This window comes from Oncorhynchus masou, chromosome 28 (genome assembly GCF_036934945.1).
Source record: "Oncorhynchus masou masou isolate Uvic2021 chromosome 28, UVic_Omas_1.1, whole genome shotgun sequence".
Taxonomy (NCBI): Eukaryota; Metazoa; Chordata; class Actinopteri; order Salmoniformes; family Salmonidae; genus Oncorhynchus; species Oncorhynchus masou.
In genome coordinates, this window is record NC_088239.1 from 79,691,686 (window position 1) to 79,717,184 (window position 25,499).

Below are 25,499 nucleotides of genomic sequence, written 5' to 3' on the forward strand. Positions count from 1 at the left end.
AGCACTAGACTTGATAAAAACCAAACCCTCAACAGGGTACAAAGAATCAGTGTTGGGTATTACTGCCCTACTACACTTAAAGAATCAGCTGGACCACTCTAATCATTGCAGAGAGAGAGAGAGGGGGGGAGAGAGAGGGGGGGTGAGAGAGAGAGAGAGGGAGGCGGGAGGGCGAGAGAGGCAGGAGGGCGAGAGAGGCGGGAGGGCGAGAGAGGCGGGAGAGCGAGAGAGGCGGGAGAGCGGGAGAGAGGGAGAGGCGGGAGAGAGGGAAAGGCAAGAGGGGAGAGAGGCAGGAGAGAGAGAGAGAGGCAGGAGAGAGAGAGAGGCAGGAGAGAGAGAGAGAGGCAGGAGAGAGAGAGGCAGGAGGAGAGAGAGAGGCAGAGAGAGAGAGAGAGGCAGGAGAGAGAGAGAGGCAGGAGAGAGAGAGAGGCAGGAGAGAGAGAGAGGCAGGAGAGAGAGAGAGAGAGGCAGGAGAGAGAGAGAGAGGCAGGAGAGAGAGAGAGAGAGAGGCAGGAGAGAGCGAGAGAGAGAGGCAGGAGAGCGAGAGGGGCAGGAGAGCGAGAGGGGCAGGAGAGCGAGAGAGGCAGGAGAGCGAGAGGCGGGAGAGAGGGAGAGAGAGAGGCGGGAGAGAGGGAGAGAGGGAAAGGCAAGAGGGGAGAGAGGCAGGAGAGAGAGAGGCAGGAGAGAGAGAGGCAGGAGAGAGAGAGGCAGGAGAGAGAGAGAGAGAGGCAGGAGAGAGAGAGAGAGAGGCAGGAGAGAGAGAGAGAGGAAGGGGAGAGAGAGAGAGAGGCAGGAGAGAGAGAGCGAGAGAGAGGTAGGAGGAGAGAGAGAGAGAGAGAGAGAGAGAGAGGCAGGAGGAGAGAGAGAGAGCGAGAGAGAGGCGAGAGAGAGAGGAGAGAGGAGGAGAGAGAGGCAGGAGAGGAGAGAGGCAGGAGAGAGAGAGCGAGAGAGGCAGGAGAGGAGGAGAGAGAGGCAGGAGAGAGAGCGAGAGAGAGGCAGGAGAGAGAGCGAGAGGCAGGAGGCAGGGAGGAGAGAGAGAGGCAGGAGAGAGGAGGAGGAGAGAGCGAGAGAGAGAGAGAGGCAGGCAGGAGAGAGAGAAGCAGGAGAGGAGAGCGAAGCAGGAGAGGGAGAGCGAGAGAGAGAGCAGGAGAGAGAGAGAGAGGCAGGAGAGAGAGAGAGAGAGGCAGAGAGAGAGAGAGAGAGAGGCAGGAGAGAGAGAGAGAGAGAGGCAGGAGAGGGAGAGAGAGAGAGAGGCAGGAGAGAGAGAGAGGCAGGAGAGAGAGAGAGAGGCAGGAGAGAGAGAGAGAGGCAGAGAGAGAGAGAGGCAGGAGAGAGAGAGAGAGAGGAGAGAGAGAGAGGCAGGAGAGAGAGAGAGAGAGGCAGGAGAGAGAGAGAGAGAGGAGAGAGAGAGAGAGAGAGAGAGGCAGAGGAGAGAGAGAGCGAGAGAGAGGAGGAGAGCAGGAGAGAGAGAGAGAGGAGAGAGAGAGGAGAGAGAGGCAGGAGAGAGAGAGAGAGAGAGGAGAGAGAGAGAGAGAGAGAGGCAGGAGAGAGAGAGCGAGAGAGAGGCAGGAGAGAGAGAGCGAGAGAGAGGCAGGAGGAGAGAGAGGCGAGAGAGAGAGAGCAGGAGAGAGAGCGAAGCGAGCGAGAGAGAGGCAGGAGAGAGAGAGCGAGAGAGAGAGAGAGGGAGAGCGAGAGAGAGAGAGGCAGGAGAGAGAGAGGCGAGGGAGAGAGAGAGAGAGGCAGGAGGGAGAGAGAGCGAGCGAGAGAGAGGCAGGAGGAGAGAGAGAGCGAGAGAGAGGCAGGAGAGAGAGAGCGAGAGAGAGGCAGGAGAGAGAGAGAGAGAGGCAGGAGAGAGAGCGAGAGAGGCAGGAGGAGAGCGAGAGAGGCAGGAGAGAGAGGCAGGAGGAGAGAGAGAGAGGCAGGGAGAGAGAGGAGGCAGGAGAGAGAGAGGCAGGAGAGAGAGAGAGAGAGCAGGAGAGAGAGGAGAGGAGAGAGCGAAGCAGGAGGGAGAGAGAGCGAGAGAGGCAGGGAGAGCGAGAGAGGCAGGAGAGAGAGAGGAGGGAGAGAGAGGCAGGCGAGGCAGGAGAGAAGGCAGGAGAGAGAGAGAGGGAGAGAGAGGAGAGAGAGAGAGAGAGAGAGGAGGAGAGGAGAGGCAGAGAGAGAGAGGAGAGGGGAGAGAGAGAGAGAGGCAGGAGAGAGAGAGGAGGAGAGAGAGAGAGAGAGGCAGGAGAGGAGAGAGAGAGAGAGGCAGGAGAGAGAGAGAGAGAGGAGAGAGGAGAGAGAGAGAGAGGCAGAGGCAGGAGAGAGAGAGAGAGAGGAGGAGAGCGAGAGAGAGGCAAGAGAGAGAGGCAGGAGAGAGAGAGCAGGAGAGAGAGAGAGAGAGAGGCAGGAGAGAGCGAGAGAGGCAGAGAGAGAGAGAGAGAGAGAGGGAGGAGAGAGAGCAGAGAGAGAGAGGAGGAGGAGAGAGAGAGAGGCAGGAGAGAGAGAGGCAGGAGAGAGAGAGGCAGGAGAGAGAGAGAGGCAGGAGAGAGAGAGAGGCAGGGAGAGAGAGAGAGGCAGGAGAGAGAGCGAGAGAGAGGCAGGAGAGAGAGCGAGAGAGAGGCAGGAGAGAGAGAGAGAGAGGCAGGAGAGAGAGGGCAGGAGGAGGCTGGAGAGAGAGGAGAGAGGAGAGAGGCAGGAGAGAGAGAGAGAGAGGCAGGAGAGAGAGAGAGGCAGGAGAGCGAGAGAGGCAGGAGAGCGAGAGAGGCAGGAGAGAGAGAGAGGCAGGAGAGAGAGAGAGAGGCAGGAGAGAGAGAGAGAGGCAGGAGAGAGAGAGAGGCAGGAGAGCGAGAGAGAGAGAGCGCGAGAGAGAGGCAGGAGAGAGAGAGCGAGAGAGAGGCAGGAGAGAGAGCGAGAGAGAGAGCGAGAGAGAGAGCGAGAGAGAGGCAGGAGAGAGAGAGCGAGAGAGCGAGAGAGAGGCAGGAGAGAGAGAGGGACAGAAGAGAGAGGGAGAGGGGCACAAGAGAGAAAAAAGGAGACGAAACAGAGGGAAGAGGAGACCTCTTCAGACGCTCACTGATAAACTTGCCTGTTACCATAGCAACTGCTGTCACCTCGACAACAGAGATCATGGGAGCCCTGTACAGGGTGGTGTGGGTGTGTGAGGGGGGTGGGTGCTGCAGGTCGCTCGTCGGGAGGGGTTGTTTATCTTTCCTCCCCTCAGAATGGACTCTTCAGTGTATGTGATGAGGAAGACGAAGACCACATTACGCTACCGCAACATTCAAGTGAAACTTGGCTCAGCATCTACTGACTTCCTGTGTCTGGGAGGGTCAAATCAGAATACACCTCTAGAGTCACACAGCAAAAATACACAAAGCAATGAGTATGTTTTCTAATCAAACGTGTTTTTTTAAGAGCACCGTGTGTTGACTATGACTATCAAATTCCAAACGACCATCACAATTGCCATTCGGGCTTTAATTCCTTTCATCCATTCAGCTACCCTGTTTTCATTTAAAAAATTGCATCTCTTCCCTCAGCTATCCTGCGGGGGTGATTTTCAAATTCCTCCCCACTCTGAAAGCACATTTGGCATTCCTCGAGTTAAAAGCGGTTGAGATATATTCTGAAACTGCCTGTGAAGCTGCTTCTGAAATCACAATGAAGCTCTGGAGGATCAGTGGGGGGGCAAGAAAATAGGCCATACCAAGAGTGTTTGTTCCAAATGGCACCCTAGTCGCTACCTAGTGCACTATAAAGAGGCTGGGTATCATTAGGGACAAACACAATGTGTCGACCCAATCAGAACACTTGCTTAGCCCACTGCGAGCACATCCACACAATTCCATATTGAGCTAAAAAAAAAACAACCTCTCCTGAAAAAGGAAAGCTCTGTTTTTAACCCACTCTTGTCACCTAGCCCTCGTTGCACGGGTTCTCCTCTGCAACACACTCGAGAGCTACAGGGGGGTCAACATCAATGATGAGTACACACTGCTACACCGTTCAAGCTGTGAGCTCTCTGGAACAGGAAGAATAGGGTGAAAAGTAGTAAGGCTAGTCATTATTGTGTCAAAAGTGAAGACAATATGCTTTTAATGGTGTTTCCCAGAATGCACAAAGGCATGAAATGGAATCTGGGAGGCGTGAGGCTCTTAACGGAAGCGTCTGCTGCTGCTGCTGCTGCTTGCTCCTAATCTTTGAGTGTGGTGTATTCATTTGGAACAAATGACGGGAATATCTTCCAGACACTAGCTATCAGGAGAAACAATGTAAGGCGTTACTGGCCTTTAACCATAACTGCCGGTCTCCATATCAAAACAGGGGCACACTATTACCTTCTGTGTTCTAGGATATGATCGTTCTGTTGTGGTGTAGATGGATGGTGTTCTAGGATATGATATTATGATAGTTCTGTTGGGGTGTAGATGGATGGTGTTCTAGGATATGATAGTTCTGTTGGGGTGTAGATGGATGGTGTTCTAGGATATGATAGTTCTGTTGTGGTGTAGATGGATGGTGTTCTAGGATATGATAGTATGATAGTTCTGTTGTGGTGTAGATGGATGGTGTTCTAGGATATGATAATATGATAGTTCTGTTGGGGTGTTGATGGATGGTGTTCTAGGATATGATAGTTCTGTTGGGGTGTTGATGGATGGTGTTCTAGGATATGATAGTTCTGTTGGGGTGTAGATGGATGGTGTTCTAGGATATGATAGTTCTGTTGTGGTGTAGATGGATGGTGTTCTAGGATATGATAATATGATAGTTCTGTTGGGGTGTTGATGGATGGTGTTCTAGGATATGATAGTTCTGTTGGGGTGTTGATGGATGGTGTTCTAGGATATGATAGTATGATAGTTATGTTGGGGTGTAGATGGATGGTGTTCTAGGATATGATAGTTATGTTGGGGTGTAGATGGATGGTGTTCTAGGATATGATAGTTCTGTTGTGGTGTAGATGGATGGTGTTCTAGGATATGATAGTTATGTTGTGGTGTAGATGGATGGTGTTCTAGGTTATGATTGTATGATAGTTATGTTGTGGTGTAGATGGATGGTGTTCAAGGATATGATAGTTATGTTGTGGTGTAGATGGATGGTGTTCTAGGATATGATAGTTCTGTTGGGGTGTAGATGGATGGTGTTCTAGGATATGATAGTATTATAGTTCTGTTGTGGTGTAGATGGATGGTGTTCTAGGATATGAAAGTATGATAGTTATGTTGGAGTGTAGATGGATGGTGTTCTAGGATATGATAATATGATAGTTCTGTTGGGGTGTAGATGGATGGTGTTCTAGGATATGATAATATGATAGTTCTGTTGGGGTGTAGATGGATGGTGTTCTAGGATATGATAGTATTATAGTTCTGTTGGGGTGTAGATGGATGGTGTTCTAGGATATGATAGTTATGTTGGGGTGTAGATGGATGGTGTTCTAGGATATGATAGTATTATAGTTCTGTTGGGGTGTAGATGGATGGTGTTCTAGGATATGATAGTTATGTTGGGGTGTAGATGGATGGTGTTCTAGGATATGATAGTATGATAGTTATGTTGGGGTGTAGATGGATGGTGTTCTAGGATATGATAGTATTATAGTTCTGTTGGGGTGTAGATGGATGGTGTTCTAGGGTATGATAGTTTTGTTGGGGTGTAGATGGATGGTGTTCTAGGATATGATAGTTCTGTTGGGGTGTAGATGGATGGTGTTCTAGGATATGATAGTTCTGTTGGGGTGTAGATGGATGGTGTTCTAGGTTATGATAGTATGATAGTTATGTTGGGGTGTAGATGGATGGTGTTCTAGGATATGATAGTATTATAGTTCTGTTGTGGTGTAGATGGATGGTGTTCTAGGATATGATAGTATTATAGTTCTGTTGTGGTGTAGATGGATGGTGTTCTAGGATATGATAGTTCTGTTGGGGTGTAGATGGATGGTGTTCTAGGATATGATAGTTATGTTGTGGTGTAGATGGATGGTGTTCTAGGATATGATAGTTATTTTGTGGTGTAGATGGATGGAAGTGGTGTGGATATCGCTAATTAAAGCCTGCCTCTTAATTGGATGTTTATCTTTTTACTATTTTACATTGTGTGTGTCAGGTTTACGAAACATTTTGCACAAAGTGCAAACAACAAAGTTTCGTCATTTTTCCCTGGGATGGGTTGAAAAATAACTAAGCAAAACTATTCGATACGAACCACCCAGCTAGCATATTTGGTTCCTTGGAAGTTGTGAGAACGTATGTTTTTGTTTTCTCATTGATTGTGGGAACGAAGCCATTTGATTCCCGACTGTTGAAACAGAATGTCTTTTAAACACCTGAGAACAAAAATGTTGCCTCTACTGGGAAGTTTATTTTTAGGTTGCAGGGATGTTCTTAGATTGTTTTACTCTGATTTCTTGACCGTTTTCCTGGGAGGTTCAGAACGTTTTGCTCTGATTTCTTGACCGTTTTCCTGGGAGGTTTTATTAACACAATGATATCGTAAATGTAAGATTATTTTAAGGTAATTCAATAACATTCTGAGAACATTCTCTAAATGTTGTGAAAGTTTTCTTTTGGTTATTCTTATCGCTATGCTCAAAATGTAACGGTTGTTTTAGATTTTTTTTTAAAATAACTTCCTTTAAACATTCACGAATGTTTCAATAGTACTTCTAATAACACTGCTAGCTTATTTTAGGTTACATTTTGGAACTCCCAACACAGATACAGTGTGACACGTGGAAATTAATTTGCTTGGGCATAAATCATGCAAACAGTTTTTTGTTATTTTGACACGGCATCAGTGAGATTCGACTGTAGGATCCTCTGTTCTCTATCCCTGGAATTAGTCCACTGCGCCACCAGGATGGAGCTAGCATGCCATGTTTTTTTATGCAAACAAAGCTGTTCACATTAGTCTATTTAAACAGACCCCATTTCAAAGGAAACAAGCACTCGATAAGATCAGGTGTGGCCAGATAGTGGGCGTGGTCAACACACCCGATTGAGAGTTTTGTAGACACTGAGAACAGAATGTATTTGTTTTTAAATAACATTCTCTGAAAGTTACGAAAATCATCCCAAAAAATGTAACGTTCCCAGAATGTAGTAAATGTATGACATTAAATAGAACCACCTGGGAACTTGGGTGAAATGTTTGTGGAAGTACTGAAGAGCGCTGTTTCTTAAAGTTCTGAACAATGAAAGAACATGCCTTTAAATAGAACCACGAGGAAACGTGTAGGAAACGTTATGCTGAAGTGCTGAAATTCCCACAGAAGAACATTGTTTCTTAACGTTCTCTGAACAATTTGAGAACATTCCCAATGTCAAACCGTTGGGATAATTTTCTTGTAACATTACCAAAATGTTAATTACATTTAACCATGTTTGAACTTTTAGGAAACTTTCTGTAAAAGTAATGAAATACCAAGAAAATAACGGTTTTACATTTTTTTTAAATGAAGTTCTATCAAATCTGCTGAAAATGTTTCAAACCCAAGCAACTATTCTGCACCGGTTCCAGAAAGTTGTGGGAAAGTTTTATGCTAAATAATAAAAGGACAACCACGCTCTCACCAAGCTCTAAGAAACATATGGTTCCCAGAACGTTCTGTGCTAGCTGGGCCAGTCTTCTTTAACATTTTTGGTTTTATTTATTCTCTAAATTTTTACAAAAAAATTATAAAAAAAAAAAAAAAACGGCAAGCGCAAAACTCTGCACCTGCCTGCAAAGACGCAGTGTGTGTGTAACTCATCAATATTGTACCCACTGAGAGGGGCTGTATTGACCCAGTGCTGTTGTTTGGTTCTTTCAGGGACTGTGGGAGTGTCAAGGGCACCTGTGAGGACGAAGCCTCCATCATGTACGCCTGGGCCCGAAATGCCCCACCCACCAGGCTACCCCCAGGTACACAGTCTCTCTCTTTCTTTTTCCCTTTAATCTCTCTCTCTCGCCATTTCATCTTTCTCTCTCTCCTCCCAATCACTCACTTTCTGCTTCATCTTTCTCTCTCTTTGTGCCTTCCATCTTTCTCTCCCTCCATCTTTCTCTCTTCTCCACCTCTCTCTCACTGGAGAGAGGAGAGATCAGACTCTACCCCAGTGCTCTCTATAAAGGGGAGAGATCACTCTACCCCAGTGCTCTCTGGAGAGAGGAGAGATCAGATTCTACCCCAGTGCTCTCTGGAGAGGGGAGAGATCAGACTCTACCCCAGTGCTCTCTGGAGAGAGGAGAGATCAGACTCTACCCCAGTGCTCTCTGGAGAGAGGAGAGATCAGACTCTACCCCAGTGCTCTCTGGAGAGAGGAGAGATCAGACTACCCCAGTGAGCTCTGGAGAGGGGAGATATCAGACTCTACCCCAGTGCTCTCTGGAGAGAGGAGAGATCAGACTCTACCCCAGTGTGCTCTGGAGAGAGGAGAGATCAGACTCTACCCCAGTGTGCTCTGGAGAGAGGAGAGATCAGATTCTTCCCCAGTGAGCTCTGGAGAGAGTAGATCCATGATTGGTAATCCTGTGGCTTGAGCCTGCATTACTGTAATTGCTCTCCAATGAGTTCTTTCCTTATCAATGCATCTCATTCTTGCAGCCCTCACAGAGACCTTAATTACTTGTGCCTGTCTTTTTTGTTTGTTTTTTCTTCTCTCCCAGATGTCGGTTTTAAAGTTGGAGGGAAATCCAGAATCACTTACTTTGTGCTGCAAATCCACTATGGGGATGTCCACGCTTTCAGTGGTGAGTGGTGATAAAACTTCAGTAGGGTTGCAAAATTTCCTGAAATTTCCCCAAAAATTCACAGGTTTTCTATAAATCACGGTTGGAGTATTCCTGGAATCATGAGGGGAAAAGCAGGAATGACAGAGGTCACCAACCCTGGTCCTGGAGCTACACGCCATTCAGGGGTCTGAGCCAGTCCAGCATTAACACACCCCATTTAGCCAATCAATTCATCTGTTTTAGGTCTGGGTTGAAACAAAAGTCTGTGACCCATGTAGCCCCGCAGAACCAGATTGGGTGACCCCTGTAGCCCCGCAGAACCAGATTGGGTGACCCCTGTAGCTCCGCAGAACCAGATTGGGTGACCCCTGTAGCCCCGCAGAACCAGATTGGGTGACACCTGTCGCCCCGCAGAACCAGATTGGGTGACCCCTGTAGCCCCGCAGAACCAGATTGGGTGATCCCTGTCGCCCCGCAGAACCAGATTGGGTGACCCCTGTAGCCCCGCAGAACCAGATTGGGTAACCCCTATAGCCCCGCAGAACCAGATTGGGTGACCCCTGTAGCCCCGCAGAACCAGATTGGGTGATCCCTGTCGCCCCGCAGAACCAGATTGGGTGACCCCTGTAGCCCCGCAGAACCAGATTGGGTAACCCCTATAGCCCCGCAGAACCAGATTGGGTGACCCCTGTAGCCCCGCAGAACCAGATTGGGTGACCCCTGTAGCCCCGCAGAACCAGATTGGGTGACCCCTGTCGCCCCGCAGAACCAGATTGGGTGTCCCCTGTAGCCCCGCAGAACCAGATTGGGTGACCCCTGTAGCCCCGCAGAACCAGATTGGGTGACCCCTGTAGCTCCGCAGAACCAGATTGGGTGACCCCTGTAGCCCCGCAGAACCAGATTGGGTGACCCCTGTAGCCCCGCAGAACCAGATTGGGTGACCCCTGTAGCCCCGCAGAACCAGATTGGGTGACCCCTGTAGCCCCGCAGAACCAGATTGGGTGACCCCTGTAGCCCCGCAGAACCAGATTGGGTGACCCCTGTATTAAAAAAAGTGATGAATTCACCTAGACTGTAATATTGTGCCTGCTTTGTATTCAAATACAGTACCTGGTAATTATTTGTACAGTTCATTACTCTCGTAGTTAATATGTGTTTATCACCAAGCGTTTCCAGTTTTGTTTTATTCAGGCTTTCACGACCAGATTATTTTAATTAGGGACTCAAAACAGTTATTGTTCCCCCACAGCATTAAGTGGTTATTGTTCTCTTCCCCCATAATGAGCTCCCAAAAGACTCAACAGCAAACCTTTGTGTTGTTCCACGTTCTTTGCGACAGCTTCGCCCCCAGTGGCAGCTGGGAGAGAGTTCTTTCACTAAGTGGCCATTGATTGTGCACTGAGGGAGTCTGCTTCCCAAAGGGAACACTATTCCCTATGTAGTGCACTAATTTTGACCAGGGCCCAATAGGGGAGTGTATTGGCATTAGAATACTACATTGGAGTGGATGTCTCTTCTCCCCAATATAAGTCAGGACAGGCACACCATAAAGGGGCTTTTCTTAGGGAAATGGCTGGGCTGCCTGAAATTACTGGGCTTGTCTGGAATGACTGGGCTGCCTGGAATGGCTGGGCTGCCTGGAATGACTGGGCTGCCTGAAATTACTGGGCTTGTCTGGAATGACTGGGCTGCCCGACATTACTGGGCTGCCTGGAGTGACTGGGCTGCCCGACATTACTGGGCTGCCTGACATTACTGGGCTGCTTTGAGGCAGCATGCAAATGTTGCATGTCTATGACCCGAATCACAAACAATAGTTGGTTTGGTGGAAGACGCCAGTAGTTTTACCTAGAAAACAAAGAGACGCTCAACAGATGTTTGAGGATAATGGTGTAGTTTATTACTGTAAAACAGACATTTGAGGATAATGGTGTAGTTAATTGGGGCGGCAGGGTAGCCTAGTGGTTAGAGCGTTGGACTAGTAACTGGAAGGTTGCAAGTTCAATCCCCCGAGCTGACAAGGTACAAATCTGTCGTTCTGCCCCTGAACAAAGCAGTTAACCCACTGTTCCTAGGCTGTCATTGTAAATAAGAATTTGTTCTTAACTGACTTGCCTGGTTAAACAAAGGTAAAATAAAAAATAAAAAAATCGTAAAACAGACATTTGAGGATAATGGTGTAGTTAATTACCGTAAAACGGCAGTTAGCGTAGTGGTTAGAGCGTTGGGCCAGTAAGCAAAAGGTTGATGGACTGAATCCCCGAGCTGACAAGGTAAAAATCTGTCATTCTGCTCCTGAACAAGGCAGTTAACCCACTGTTCCTAGGCAGTTAACCCACTGTTCCTAGGCAGTTAACCCACTGTTCCTAGGCAGTTAACCCACTGTTCCTAGGCAGTTAACCCACTGTTCCTAGGCAGTTAACACACTGTTCCTAGGCAGTTAACACACTGTTCCTAGGCCGTCATTGTAAATAACAATTTGTTCTTAACTGACTTGCCTAGTTAAATAAAGGTTAACATTTTTTTTTAAACAACAAAAAAAACAGAGGAAAATGGTGTAGTTGTTACCGTAAAACTTCAACTAAACGCGAGTCTCAAATAGCCCTTTTAGTAGCTGGGCAACTGCACACAACTGCTGGGTCTAAAGGAGTTGTTTAGGAGGTTTAATGTTTGAGTTGTTACGTTAAATAATTCAGTACTGACTCAAACAAGTGATGGCAATCATCCTTTTTTATCGCCAGTAAGAAACTGCTAGCCATTGGCTGCTAAACAGCTGAGAGCTACTAGCTAACTGGCAAGCACAAAAACAGTCAATAACTTTGGGAGTGCAGAACTGAGAACTGTAATACCTGCTGTGTAGTCGCAGTCAAAGAGGAGAATAATTATTCAGTCAAGGAAAGTTTTTATTTATTTTTTAAAAACATTTTTTTTAAATGGAGGCACACCAAGACAAAATAAGTGTGACACAGTGTGTAAATGATAACACATTAGTGCAGGAAATGAATTAGTTAATTATAATGCTGGACATGAATGCTGGAATTAAACAATTAACTATGCAAATGAGGGCTCTCTGGGGAGTACAGATGTGTGTGTTGTGTGCCTGTCCACATGTATTAGAATGCAGACCAGCTTCTCAGGATTATTGTATGTTAATAGGCAGCTCCAGAAATAAACCCTATGGTATTGCTGTCTAGCCACAGGGGCAAGAGCTCTGGGGCTACAGCTAGCCGCCGCCGCGCTAGCTTACTTCAATGGGCTTGTCTGGTGTTTGCTTAAACCCCCCTGTGTAAACATGGCTAGCCTATTGGGTGGGAGGGACGAGGACTCAATCTGTGTCCTAAATGGCACCCTATTCCCTAAATGGTGCACTACTTTCAACCAGAATCCTATGTTGCAAAGTAGTGCACGGTGAAGATAATAGGGAGCCATAATAGTGCTGTAATTGAATAATGTATTACGGTGCTTTACAGTCATAAAGGAACACCTGCAGTAGAGAGTGAATCGGACTGGGCTTCATCAAAACAGCATTCTGGGGTAGCCTAGTGGTTAGAGCGTTGGACTAGTAACCGGAAGGTTGCAAGTTCAAACCCCCGAGCTGACAAGGTACAAATCTGTCGTTCTTCCACTGAACAGGCAGTTAACCCACTGTTCCTAGGCCGTCATTGAAAATAAGAATTTGTTCTTAACTGACTTGCCTAGTTGAATAAAGGTAAAATAATAATTAATAAAAATCGATCATTTGTTGTTGGCTAATAGCCCGTTTTTTGTTTCAGACCACCATAGAGATTGCTCAGGACTTACCTTACGAATGACTTCCAAACCGTAAGTATTATATCAATTACCTGTAGTACATGTCCATATTTACAGGAAATACTATGTAATCATTTACTGTAATTTATAACCATTGTATATGTCTGCAGCTTTGCAGGCTAGTTGGATTGGGTTGGGACAGACACAAACAGCCCAATTTGGGTGATTCATTCAGTTGAACAGAGAGAACATTTTACTTGTATTGGCCTGCGTCCCAAATTGCACCATATTCCCTTTATATTGCACTATTTTTTAAAACATGGCAGGATAAGGCTCTTGTCAAATATAGTGCACTACATAGGGAATAGGGGACCCATTTTGGATCCCTTATATGACCGATTAACCTACAATACTTATCAACTGTGGGCAGCATCATAAGTGTAATGTGAGTGGAATGATGTCCAACCCAGCACTGTGTATTGGCCCCCTTATCTGAAACAACGGATGAAACAGTGGATAAATACAAATCAAAAAGTATGCAATTTATGAAGAAAAAAAGACTAGGATTTATTATAGGCATTGGTTGAAGCTCAGTATTAAACTAAAATCTCCCTACCATCATATCTAAGCCAACATGACGCAAATCTAGTTGAAAATGAGAAAACCAACTTGATTGGAACTGTCCGTACGTTTACCGAGAACCACATATAAGATTTTTTAACAGGGTCGTTAACAATTTAGTTTTAAGAGTATTTATTGCGCCTACCTAGCTCAAATTCTAGATGTCGGATTAAAACGAGACTACAGTGTTCATAAAGTGACCATCGGACTTGACTAAATTTGTAGGTGCAACAGTTTATTACATTTATAATTTATCGATCTCACAAGCTCATTTCTGACCATTAAGAACCAATAACGTGCTATATTTTTGTAGCATTTCTGACAATTTTGTTTAGCTAGGTAGCTAACTAGCTAACGTTACTTACCTAATGTTTGCTTGATTGTACAAAGTCCAGCAGCTAGCCTCTGTAGCTAGCGAGCGAAAACCAATCAGCTGAAAGCTAGCTAGCTAACTAACAAACAGGCAAAGTAAGTTAGCTAGCTATTTTTGTTTATGGAAGGTTTGTTACACAAATAACTTCCGCCATTAGCATGCTAGCTAGTTAGAGCCAGACAAAAACAGCTGAAGCTAGCTGATGATACATAGTTCATGTCCAAATGCCAGTCCTTTCCACAAAACATAGCTAGCAAGCTTACGTACATCAGCTCAAAACCAACCCCATACTTTGGACAAATTGTCATGCTCCTAACTTACTATGCATGCAATGGGCTTTTGCAACACTAGCTAGCTACTCCAAAGTCCAGGCAACAGTAAGAGCTAGCCACATTTCACTGTCTGACTGGACACAACTCAAACTGCTGAGAATTTGTTTTGCTGTCTGACGTTAACAGATCCTCCTGGCTCTATTGTGCACTGACTGCAGTGTGCATGCTTGCTAGCATAATAAAAACTAACCAGTTTAACATCTATAATACATTCCAGTATGCTCCTTCCCCCTGTCTTCATTACATGTTTTAATCATGTGTGCTGATCAACAGTGCCAAACTTACAACTCTGCCATTTGTTGGATATTTTTAAACTCTGCCGTGCACACCTGTGTGAAGCTAGCCACAATGAGGATTAGCCACAATAGTGGAATTTGCATTTCGCCTTCAAATAAAAGTCCCCCATTTGAAAGTGATCCAAACTGATACAAATAGTTGAAAGGGAAAGGGGGAAACCTAGTCAATTGACCAACTGAATGCATTCAGCTGATATTACGCATTTATCGACTTCCATGTCTTCATCGCCCGGGGAACAGCCATATTTGGACTAGATAAAAAAAAAACTTTTAAGTGAGAATTGGCATTGGTCTGAAGCCGAAAATGAAAGGAAATTCACATGAGCACCACAATGCCTATTTCAACCGTGCTCTACCAAGGTTTTCCAGCACACGGCTTTGACATACTACAGTAAGTATTGTACTACAAACTATGTGTAAGCAGGTTGCTTGGGATTCAAACCTTCTCAAACAGCCTAATTCATACCCTTCAGAGGGATAATGAATTTTACACTGTCCTGCTATTAAAATTATATACGGTGTATACTGGTGTATATATACAGAACCAGTCAAAAGTTTAGACACACCTACACATTCTAGGGTTTTTCTTTATTTTTACTATTTACTACATTGTAGAATAATAGTGAAGAAAACTAACACATGGAATCGTGTAGTAACCCAAAAAGTGTTAAACTTATCAAAATATATTTGAGATTCTTCAAAGTAGCCACCCTTTGCCTTGATGACAGCTTTGCACACTCTTTGCATTCTCTCAACCAGCTTCATGAGGTAGACACCTGGAATGCATTTCAATTAACAGGTGTGCCTCGTTAAATGTTAATTTGTGGAATGTCTTTCCTTAATGCATTTTAGGCAATCAGTTGTGTTGTGACAAGGTGGGGGTGGTATACAGAAGATCGCTCTATTTGGTGAAAGTCCATATTTTAGCAAGAATAGCTCAAATAAGCAAAGAAAAACAAAAGTCCATCATTACTTTAACCTCTCTGAACCACCCATCCGGATCCGGTTTAATTGTCATCAGCAACGCTGAATAGCATAGCGCCACAGTCAAATTATATTACTAGAAAATATTCATGAAATCACAAGTGCAATATTGCAAAACACAGTTTAGCCTTTTGTTAATCTACCTGTTGTCTCAGATTTTGAAATTACTGCGAAAGCAATACAATACAATGACATGTTTAGCTAAAATGACATGTCAATGACATGCTTTTCTAAAATAAAGGTATAGTGAAATACAGTCATGCACCACATTACTACAAGACAAAACAGCTCAATCAAGCCTAATGGTCTTGCCAGTGTGAAAGCAAAGCTTGCATTCAAAGCAAACATGAAAATGTAGCAGAATTGGATAATGTCTTACTGTGGTATGTGGGGAATCCAATACTTAAAAAAAACTTTTTTACATTTTTGCCTAAATTACATACCCTAATCTAACTGCCTGTAGCTCGGGCCCTGAAGCAAGGATATGCATATTCTTGGTACCATTAGAAAGGAAACACTTTGAAGTGTGTGGAAATGTGAAAGGAATGTAACACAATAGATCTGCTAAAAGACTATACAAAGAAAAAAACAGCCTTTTTTTCAACCACCATCTTTGAAATGCAACAGAAAGGTCCCTGTTCCAGCCACCACTCTGGTTGTAATTCCAATGGTGCCCACAAGATGGCAGCAGTGTACGTGCAAAGTTTCAGATGGATAACTTGAAGTATGAGAGAACTACATGACATTTAGTGTAAAGTCACCCAGGTACATTTGGGCAAATCGTGAAGGAGACATTTGCATTCATATTACATTTTTCTGCAAGAATATCGTAAAATCTGTATACTTGGACTTCGATTCAGCTTTTCCAGTATTAGTAGACATATCATAAGTTCTACATTTGCTAAACAACCAGTTTTCATAACTTTATAACTCTGAATATTCTTATAATTTTTGTCCAAAAGGAAAAGGCATGCTGTCGTACAAGGTTAGTAGCTACATTTTACGACCAATACATGATTTTCATTGGCTATCTAGCTAGCTTTGTTTGACCCCAATTGGTGCTTATTTGACAAAGTTAGTCATTCAAGTGAAGACCGCCCGCGTCATCGGCGTGCCATGGAGTCGCTCTCTGACCAAATATGGTGTCCTATAGGATATACTACACCCCTAATGATATAGTGAAGTCTCGTTACGTTCTAGGATCTCTGAGGAATACATACGAACGTGATTTGACTGGTTGAAACAACATTTAGGGTTAGATTTTCAAAGATTCCTCTCTTTGCAAATTGAGCGAGTAGAAATACAAAATCGATCGTGCATGCTATATGGACCTTTTTAGGTTATGAAAAATTATTTTATCTAACAAAACAACACTTCATGTCATCTCTGGGACCCTTTGGATGATAAATCAGAGCAAGATTTCAGAATGTAAGTTCACATTTCACCTTCAGATGAATTCAGGTGAATTTATCAAACCTATCGCAGTGAAAAAAGTGTTCTGTTGTTAGGAGCTCACCTCAAACAATAGCATGGCATTTTTTCACAGTAATAGCTACTGTAAATTGGACAGTGCAGTTATATTAACAATAATTTAAGCATTCAGCCGATATAAGACACTTATATGTCCCGACATTTGTTGTTTCTCTAAAATCTGTGATGATGACACAAGGCGCTGCATGATTTACAACTGTCCCGTTGACGGGACGCCGATCCCTAAGAAGAACTTGTATGTGGTACAAATCACATTATTGTGGAACCACATCCTCTAATAGTTTAAGTTAAGCTGTTTGAGAAGGTTTAAATCCTAAGAAACCTGCCTACACATAGTCTGAAGTAAAATACCAACATAGCTACTGTAGTAGGTTAAAGCTGTGTGCTGGAAAACCTTGGTAGAGCATGGGTGGAATAGACATTGTGGTGCTCATCTGAATTTCCTTTCTTTTTTGGCTTCAAACCAATGCCTATTCTCACTTAAATCGTAGTTTCTGTTTTTTAATTTATAAATAGTTTCTGTACCTTGTGTTGTCAAAGAGAAATGACATTATTGAAACGGGTCATTGACCTAAGTTAAACGTTTTGTACCATTCCTCTGAGTGATCTACGTTAAACGTATTGTACCGTTCCACTGTTTCCTCTGAGTGATGGAATAAGACGTGGCTGATGGATAAAGGTGCCGGCGCCGGTCCGCTTCCTCCTTTGTCTCCATACTCCAGTTTCACTCCACTGCCATACTACTGGATGGGCACATGTATTGTCTCTAGCAGTCTGTCTCCATTCTGGCTCAAACTACAGGGAGTAATGTCTATCTATGGTGTCCTGGGAATAACAAATTATAGCAGTCTGTTGCCATTCTGGCTCACAAGATAGGTTTCCATCCAATTGGCGACAGATTGTCATTCTAAGATCTGCGTAAAAGCAATATTTCCCTCCAGAGATGTTTCCATCAAATGTACTTGTTGTCGATAAAAGGCTGTGCGTGATGACGTAGTGCACATTAAAACTAATAACTTTTGTGTTTAAATTCCCATGTACCAAATAAACATATAGGTTAAATTGGTTTCCATCAATGCAAGTTAAATGGGAATCTATCAATACAAGTTAAATGGGAATCCATCAATACAAGTTAAATGGGAATCTATCAATACAAGTTAAATGGGAATCTATCAATACATGTTAAATGGGAATCTATCAATACAAGTTAAATGGGAATCCATCAATACATGTTAAATGGGAATCCATTTCATTTTCAACTCTACTGATGTTTTTTCCACTATAAATGTTGCATCATATAGCGAATGTGCCCACGTTGGTCTCTCCAGCCAAAACCTCGCAGATACAGTGTGGGTATAGCAAACATTATGAGATGATTATGGATAAGAGGGAGATCATTTTTAATTGTCAAACGTCAGCCAAGCATCGATCATCATGTCACCAGAATGAGACACTCCATATTTATTGGAAAGGAGCCTCATGCTCATCACGGTGCACTTTGACCACCCTGTGAAGTTCATCATCATGTATTTAATCTGTAGCCTAATAAACTGTACGCTTTCCCGAGTCGTAGTGGGAGGACCACACAACTCAAACTTTGCATCGATAGGATTGTTATTATATCAATATTTGCGTATAAACGGCTATTTCTCGCATTATTCCTTTTACGGACACAAAAAGATCCCACCTTCTCTAAGAGTATTTTGTTTTGTCAACATTTGGAAGTTTATCGACATATGGCCTTTTATGACATTTTTATCCGACATGTACTTTACTTGGATAAAAAGGTTTGAGTACAGCAGAAATGTGCTTATTTTAACCCTTTGATTAACAATTAAAACATAATTTGGTTGAGTCTGTGATTAACATAATCCATTTGTTGATCAGATGAAAGTGTACGTGTTTTCAAATCGAATGTTATTTGTCACATGCGCCAAATACAAGTGTAGACCTTACAGTGAAATACTGACTTACAAACCCTTAAGCAACAATGCAGTTTTAAGAAAAAGAAGTGATAAGTAAAAAATAGATAAGTCAAATATAAAATAATGAAAGAGCAGCTGTAAAATAACAGCAGCGAGACTATATACAGGGGGCACCGGTTAGTCGAGGTAATACAGTTGGGCAAATAAGTATTTAGTCAGCCACCAAAGCCACCAGTGCAAGTTCTCCCCCTTAAAAAGATGAGAGGCCTGTAATTTTCATCATAGGTACACTTCAACTATGACAGACAAAATTAGAAAAATAAATCCAGAAAATCACATTGTAGGATTTTTAATGAATTTATTTGCAAATTAGGGTGGAAAATAAGTATTTGGTCACCTACAAACAAGCAAGATTTCTGGCTCTTACAGACCTGTAACTTCTTCTTTAAGAGGCTCCTCTGTCCTCCACTCGTTACCTGTATTAATGGCACCTGTTTGAACTTGTTATCAGTATAAAAGACACCTGTCCACAACCTCAAACAGTCACACTCCAAACTCCACTATGGTAAAGACCAAAGAGCTGTCAAAGGACACCAGAAACAAAATTGTAGACCTGCACCAGGCTGGGAAGACTGAATCTGCAATAGGTAAGCAGCTTGGTTTGAAGAAATCCACTGTGGGAGCAATTATTAGGAAATGGAAGACATACAAGACCACCACTGATAATCTCCCCCGATCTGGGGCTCCATGCAAGCTCTCACCCCGTGGGGTCAAAATGATCACAAGAACGGTGAGCAAAAATCCCAGAACCACACGGTGGGACCTAGTGAATGACCTGCAGAGAGCTGGGACCAAAGTAACAAAGCCTACCATCAGTAACACAATACGCCGCCGGGGACTCAAATCCTGCAGTGCCAGACGTGTCCCCCTGCTTAAGCCAGTACATGTCCAGGCCCATCTGAAGTTTGCTAGAGAGCATTTGGATGATACAGAAGAAGATTGGGAGAATGTCATATGGTCAGATGAAACCAAAATAGAACTTTTTGGTAAAAACTCAACTCGTCGTGTTTGGAGGACAAAGAATGCTGAGTTGCATCCAAAGAACACCATACCTACTGTGAAGCATGGGGGTGGAAACATCATGCTTTGGGGCTGTTTTTCTGCAAAGGGACCAGGACGACTGATCCGTGTAAAGGAAAGAATGAATGGGGCCATGTATCGTGAGGGCATTGAAGATGAAACGTGGCTGGGTCTTTCAGCATGACAATGATCCCAAACACACTGCCCAGGCAACGAAGGAGTGGCTTCGTAAGAAGCATTTCAAGGTCCTGGAGTGGCCTAGCCAGTCTCTAGATCTCAACCCCATAGAAAATCTTTGGAGGGAGTTGAAAGTCCGTGTTGCCCAGCAACAGCCCCAAAACATCACTGCTCTAGAGGAGATCTGCATGGAGGAATGGGCCAACATACCAGCAACAGTGTGTGAAAACCTTGTCAAGACTTACAGAAAACGTTTGACCTCTGTCATTGCCAACAAAGGGTATACAACAAAGTATTGAGATAAACTTTTGTTTTTGATCAAATACTTATTTTCCACCATAATTTGCAAATAAATTCATTAAACATCCTACAATGTGATTTTCTGGAGAAAAAAAATCATTTTGTCTGTCATAGTTGAAGTGTACCTATGATGAAAATTACAGGCCTCTCTCATCTTTTTAAGTGGGAGAACTTGCACAATCGGTGTCTGACTAAATACTTTTTTGCCCCACTGTATGTACATGTAGGTAGCAGCAGCATAAAAGGGGGTGGGGGGACAGTGCAGATAGTCTGGGCAGCCATTTAATTAACTTGGTGTTCTGATACTAATAGCCGTGCGGTAGCAGAGAGAATAGTCTATGTCTAGGGTGGATGGAGTCTTTTAACAATTTTTAGGGCCTTCCTCTGACACCGCCTGGTATAGAGGTCTTGGATGGCTGGAAGCTTGGCCCCAGTGATGTACTGGGCTGTACGCACTACCCTCTGTGCCTTGCGGACAGAGGCCCGAGCAGTTGCCATAACAGGCAGTGATGCAACCAGTGATGCTCTCGATGGTAAAGCTGTAGACATTTTTGAGGATCTGAGGACCCATGCCAAATCTTTTCATTCTCCTGAGGGGAATAGGTGTTGTCGTGCCCTCTTCACGACTGTCTTGGTGTGTTTGGACCATGATAGTTTGTTGGTGATGTGGACACCAAGGAACTTGAAGCTCTCAACCTGCTCCACTACAGCCGCGTCGATGAGAATGGGGACGTGCTCAGTCCTCCTTTTCCTGTAGTCCACAATCATCTCCTTTGTCTTAATCACGTTGAGGGAGAGGTTGTTATTCGGGCACCACACGTCCAACCTAACGTGGCACTATCCATCCTGTTTAATGACAGTGTAAAGCTGACTTCAGATCTGTGTCCACTAACAAACTATCCACCCTGTATAGAGTCATTGTAAAATAATCTCACCGCCCGTTGACTCCAGATCAGTGTTTGACTTAGCCTCTTTGTCTATTCTCTTTCCACAGACAGCCCTTCATTGCTGGCATGTATCTGATGATGTCTGTGACCACCGTCATCCCTCCAGGAAATAAAGGTATGTTGTGTGTCTGGTTGGGTGTCTGTCTGTGTATCTGTCTCTGTGTATCTGTCTGTGTGTCTGTATGAGTTCAGAGAGGCCACTCCACTCACTGTGTGCAGCACAATGCTTGTCCAACCCCCTCTCCCCATTACGTTGTCAGGACATACATTAAATTTCGGCAGTTGACTACTTCCACCGGAAAACATTTATTTTGTAATTACAAGTCAGTGGGACATGGGAATGAGGGAATTTATCACTTTGAGATAGCTAGCCCCCCCCCCTTCCCCCGTCTGGGTCATTTGCACAAATGTATTTGTGTTTTCGTTGGTCGAGGAGGCAGTAACAGTAGCTCATTTCTTTTCTATGTGGTAATGGCTTGTAAAGCTTGGGAGCTATTTTGAACCTGTTTTTTGTTTGTTGTTGTTGTTGTCAGTATCATATTTATCCGCAAGACATCAGCAGCAGTTAAGGAAAAATACCAGCGTATCATGTAGGCGAAGTGATCCACGATGATGCCTTTTCCCTTTTCCTGTTTTGTAAATGGACGTTAAATGGATGTTTCGCTAATGTTTTCTCATTGCATTGGTACCGCAGCACCGAGTCTAGGACCAAAAGGCTCCTTAACAGCTTCTAGCCCCAAGCCTTAAGACTGCTGGACATTTAATCAAATGGCCAGCGGACTATTTACATCGACTCCAGCCAACGCTTGGCATTGCGCATGGTGATCTTAGGCTTGTGTGCGGCTGCTCAGGCATGGAAACTCATTTCATGAAGCGCTCGACAAACAGTTTTTGTGCTGACGTTGATTCCAGAGGCAGTTTGGAACTCGGTAGTAAGTGTTGCAACCGAGGATAGACAATTTTTACGCGCTACGCACTTCAAGACTGGGCGGTCTCGTTCTGTGAGCTTGTGTGGCCTACCACTTCGTGGCTGAGCCGTTATTGCTCCTAGACGTTTCCACTTCACAATAGCAGCACTCACAGTTGACCGGGGTCAGCTCGAGCACGGTAGTAATTTGACGAACTGATTTGTTGGAAAGTTGGCATCCTATTACGGTGCCACGTTGAATGTCACTGAGCTCTTCAGTAAGGCCATTTTACTACCAGTGTTTGTCTATGGAGATTGCATGGCTGAGTGTTTGATTTTATACACCTGTCAGCAACGGGTGTGGTTGAAATAGCCATATCCACTCATTTAAAGGGGTGTCCACATACTTTTGTATATATAGTGTATGTGTATTTTCTGTATGCTGATGCAGTTGTTGAATAGAGCATTTCAGATTAGTCATCTGGCCTATTCATCTGTGTGTTTTTGATTCCTTCCACAGTTACAAACGCAGATGTGGCTTGCACTTATAACTCATATCCCATATACCCGTTTGCCTTCAGAACCCACACGCACAAGCTTGGTAAGCAGCAGATTTCATACGTTTCTTATTTTATGTGAAATCGGACTAATTTATTAGCAAATTGTCATGCAAATGCCAGAATTGCTGCATCAAGATCAAGCATTTTGACCTGCATATATCGCGAAAACACTGATTCTATGACATACAGTAACATACCGATTTTGTTTAGGTCATTTGTTTTCTACTGAAGTAATCTGAATTGATTCCTAATTGGTTTTGCCGTCTCCTATCCCAGGACAAGTTGTTAGTGGTTACAGGATTCGAGACGGGAAGTGGACTCTGATTGGACGACAGACTCCTCAGTTACCACAGGTAGGTGTCTGGCCATGTCACAGTTATCTCTGCTCCCTCCAAAAGTGTTGCACTTGTTCATGTCCCTTCACTGATTTCAAAGGAAATGACTGGTTTAAGTAATATGGTGGAAACTCCCACTAGCCCATGCTTCCACCAATCCAATTTTAAGACTTGTGGGCAGTAGTGAACGAGTGCATCAGATATTATTGCAGGGATTTTTTTGTCAGTGTGGTCCAAACAGTGTAAAAAAAAAAATGCCAGAAAAACTTAAACCAGGTAGAAAAGTTAATGTAGCTATCATTTTTATATTATAATCTTTGAGAACTCCAAAATAAAATCTCGACAGACAGGGAGAATTGAATTGAAAATTATCAAAACAATGAATTTTGCAGTATTGAATTTGTTATTATGTTTGAGCAAAAGAACACATCATTAGTCATGGCAAAATGCATAAAATTGCAGTCAATTTTCTACCCGCAGGCTGCAATGTTTTTATTTGTTGGCTTTATTGCAGGCGATTTTTACATATTGGCAATAGAAGTTACTTTTAGATTTGTATAATTTTCATTTAGATATACCATTTTTTTCTTCTTCTGGTTAGGCTATATTGATCTCTGGCTCACTCTTTAGTAATTTGTGTGGCTACATTTTTTAATCACAGTGCTTAAAGCATCATACAAGCTCAGTAGCCTACAAATAGTTCATTTTATTCAAACGGTGTATTTATATATGGAAAAATACATGTTTTAATATTTTCGACCAATTGATTGAATAGCCTACTCAAGAGAGAAAAACATAGCTAGACTGTGGTTTTACTATTAAACTCTAGGCTGCTATTGTTTTTAACTTCGTAAAAGCAGCTTGTGTTTCTTAAGCAGGCAAAGGGTATGTAACTAGAAGGCTGGTGGTGACTTGTTAGCTACGGGGAAGCAAGAAAGTCGCTTGGAAAACTGACAAAACTGGTGATGATGGTTGCTGTGGGCGGGTATGGGTGGGTGTGTGTGGGCTTTCCTGACTTGAATTGAAATTCACCCTATACTTAAAAAAGTGTAGGCCTAACTAACTCTAGTTCTTGATTAGCAGGCTTCTCAGTCAGTCTTCTCTACTCATAGCTTCAGTCTGTGCTAATTAACAGTGGGCTATTGCGTGCAGTCACTTCCCTCCCTCTCTTCCTCCTTCCCCTCCTCTACCTCCTTCCCCTCTCCCTCCTTCACTCCCTCTCCCTCCTTCCCCTCCTCTCCCTCTCTCCCTCCTTCCTCTCTCCATCCATCCTTCCTTCCCTCCTTCTCTCCCTCCTTCCCTCCCTCTCTCCCTCCTTCCCTCCCTCCGTCCTCTCTCCCTCCTTCCTTCCCTCCCTCCCTCTCTCCCTCCTTCCCTCCCTCCTTCCCTTCCTCTCTCCATCATTCCTTCCTTTATCCATTCTTACCTTCCGCTCTCCATCCTTCCCTTCCTCTCTATGTGTGTGTGTGTGTGTGCTCAGGCTGTTCCAGACTGTGTCGCAGGGGGCTGGGACAGCTCAGCACTGCCTTTAGCGCGTCAGAACATTAGACAGATTAGAAACATAAAGAAAGCTTTTGTCCCGTGCTGCCCGCACTGTCACTCCAACACTTCATGAGCCAAAGACGATCCAGCCCACTCGACAATGCTAAAGAATCCGTCTGGATTTGGGGGGCTTAGGCGTTACCACAATGTATCGATATCCCCCTTTCAAGGTCTTGGGATGCTGCCTGCAATGTTGGTTGTGTAGTGTGTAGCCACACTGATAATGACATTATGGATGGCTGTGTAGCCACACTGATAATGACGTTATGGATGACTGTGTAGCCACACTGATAATGACTTTATGGATGACTGTGTAGCCACACTGATAATGACTTTATGGATGACTGTATAGCCACACCGATAAGGACTTTATGGATGGTTGTGTAGCCACACCGATAATGACTTTATGGATGGTTGTGTAGCCACACCGATAATGAACAAGGGTAGCATTCCAGAGGGACATCAGAGACTGTAACGTTCTTTGCTTCACGGAAACATGGCTCACTGGAGAGACGCTATCGGAGTCGGTGCAGCCAGCTGGTTTCCCCACGCATCGCGCAGACAGAAACAAACATCTTTCTGGTAAGAAGAGGGGCGGGGGCGTATGCCTTATGGCTAACGAGACGTGGTGTTGTCACAAAAACATACAGGAACTCAAGTCCTTCTGTTCACCTTATTTAGAATTCCTCACAATCAAATGTCGACCGCATTATCTACCAAGGGAATTCTCTTCGATTATAATCACAGCCGTGTATATTCCCCCCCAAGCAGACACATCGATGGCTCTCAACTAACTTTATTTGACTCTTTGCAAACTGGAATCCATACATCCTGAGGCTGCATTCATTGTAGTTGGGGATTTTAACAAGGCTAATCTGAAAACAAGACTCCCTAAATTGTATCAGCATATCGATTGCGCAACCAGGGCTGACAAAACCTTGGATCATTGCTATTCTAACTTCCACAACGCATATAAGGCCCTGCCCCGCCCTCCTTTCGGAAAAGCTGACCACGACTCCATTTTGTTGATCCCTGCCTACAGACCAAAACGAAAACAAGAAGCTCCCACGCTGAGGTCTGTCCAACGCTGGTCCGACCAATCTGATTCCACACTCCAAGACTGCTTCCATCACGTGGACTGGGATATGTTTCGTATTGCGTCAGACAACAACATTG

At 44.2% G+C, this 25,499-nt stretch overlaps 1 protein-coding gene across 4 annotated transcripts in view; it reads left to right on the forward strand.

Moving 5' to 3' along the window:
- Window positions 1-25,499, forward strand: part of pam (peptidylglycine alpha-amidating monooxygenase) — a 140,735-nt gene that overhangs the window by 32,263 nt on the left and 82,973 nt on the right. For all 4 annotated transcript variants that reach the window (XM_064943538.1, XM_064943540.1, XM_064943537.1 and 1 more), the window contains 6 exons: window positions 7,802-7,893; window positions 8,638-8,721; window positions 12,477-12,525; window positions 21,027-21,094; window positions 22,407-22,487; window positions 22,723-22,799. In XM_064943538.1, coding sequence (XP_064799610.1) covers window positions 7,802-7,893; window positions 8,638-8,721; window positions 12,477-12,525; window positions 21,027-21,094; window positions 22,407-22,487; window positions 22,723-22,799 — 451 coding nt within the window. The remainder of the gene's footprint in view (window positions 1-7,801; window positions 7,894-8,637; window positions 8,722-12,476; window positions 12,526-21,026; window positions 21,095-22,406; window positions 22,488-22,722; window positions 22,800-25,499) is intronic.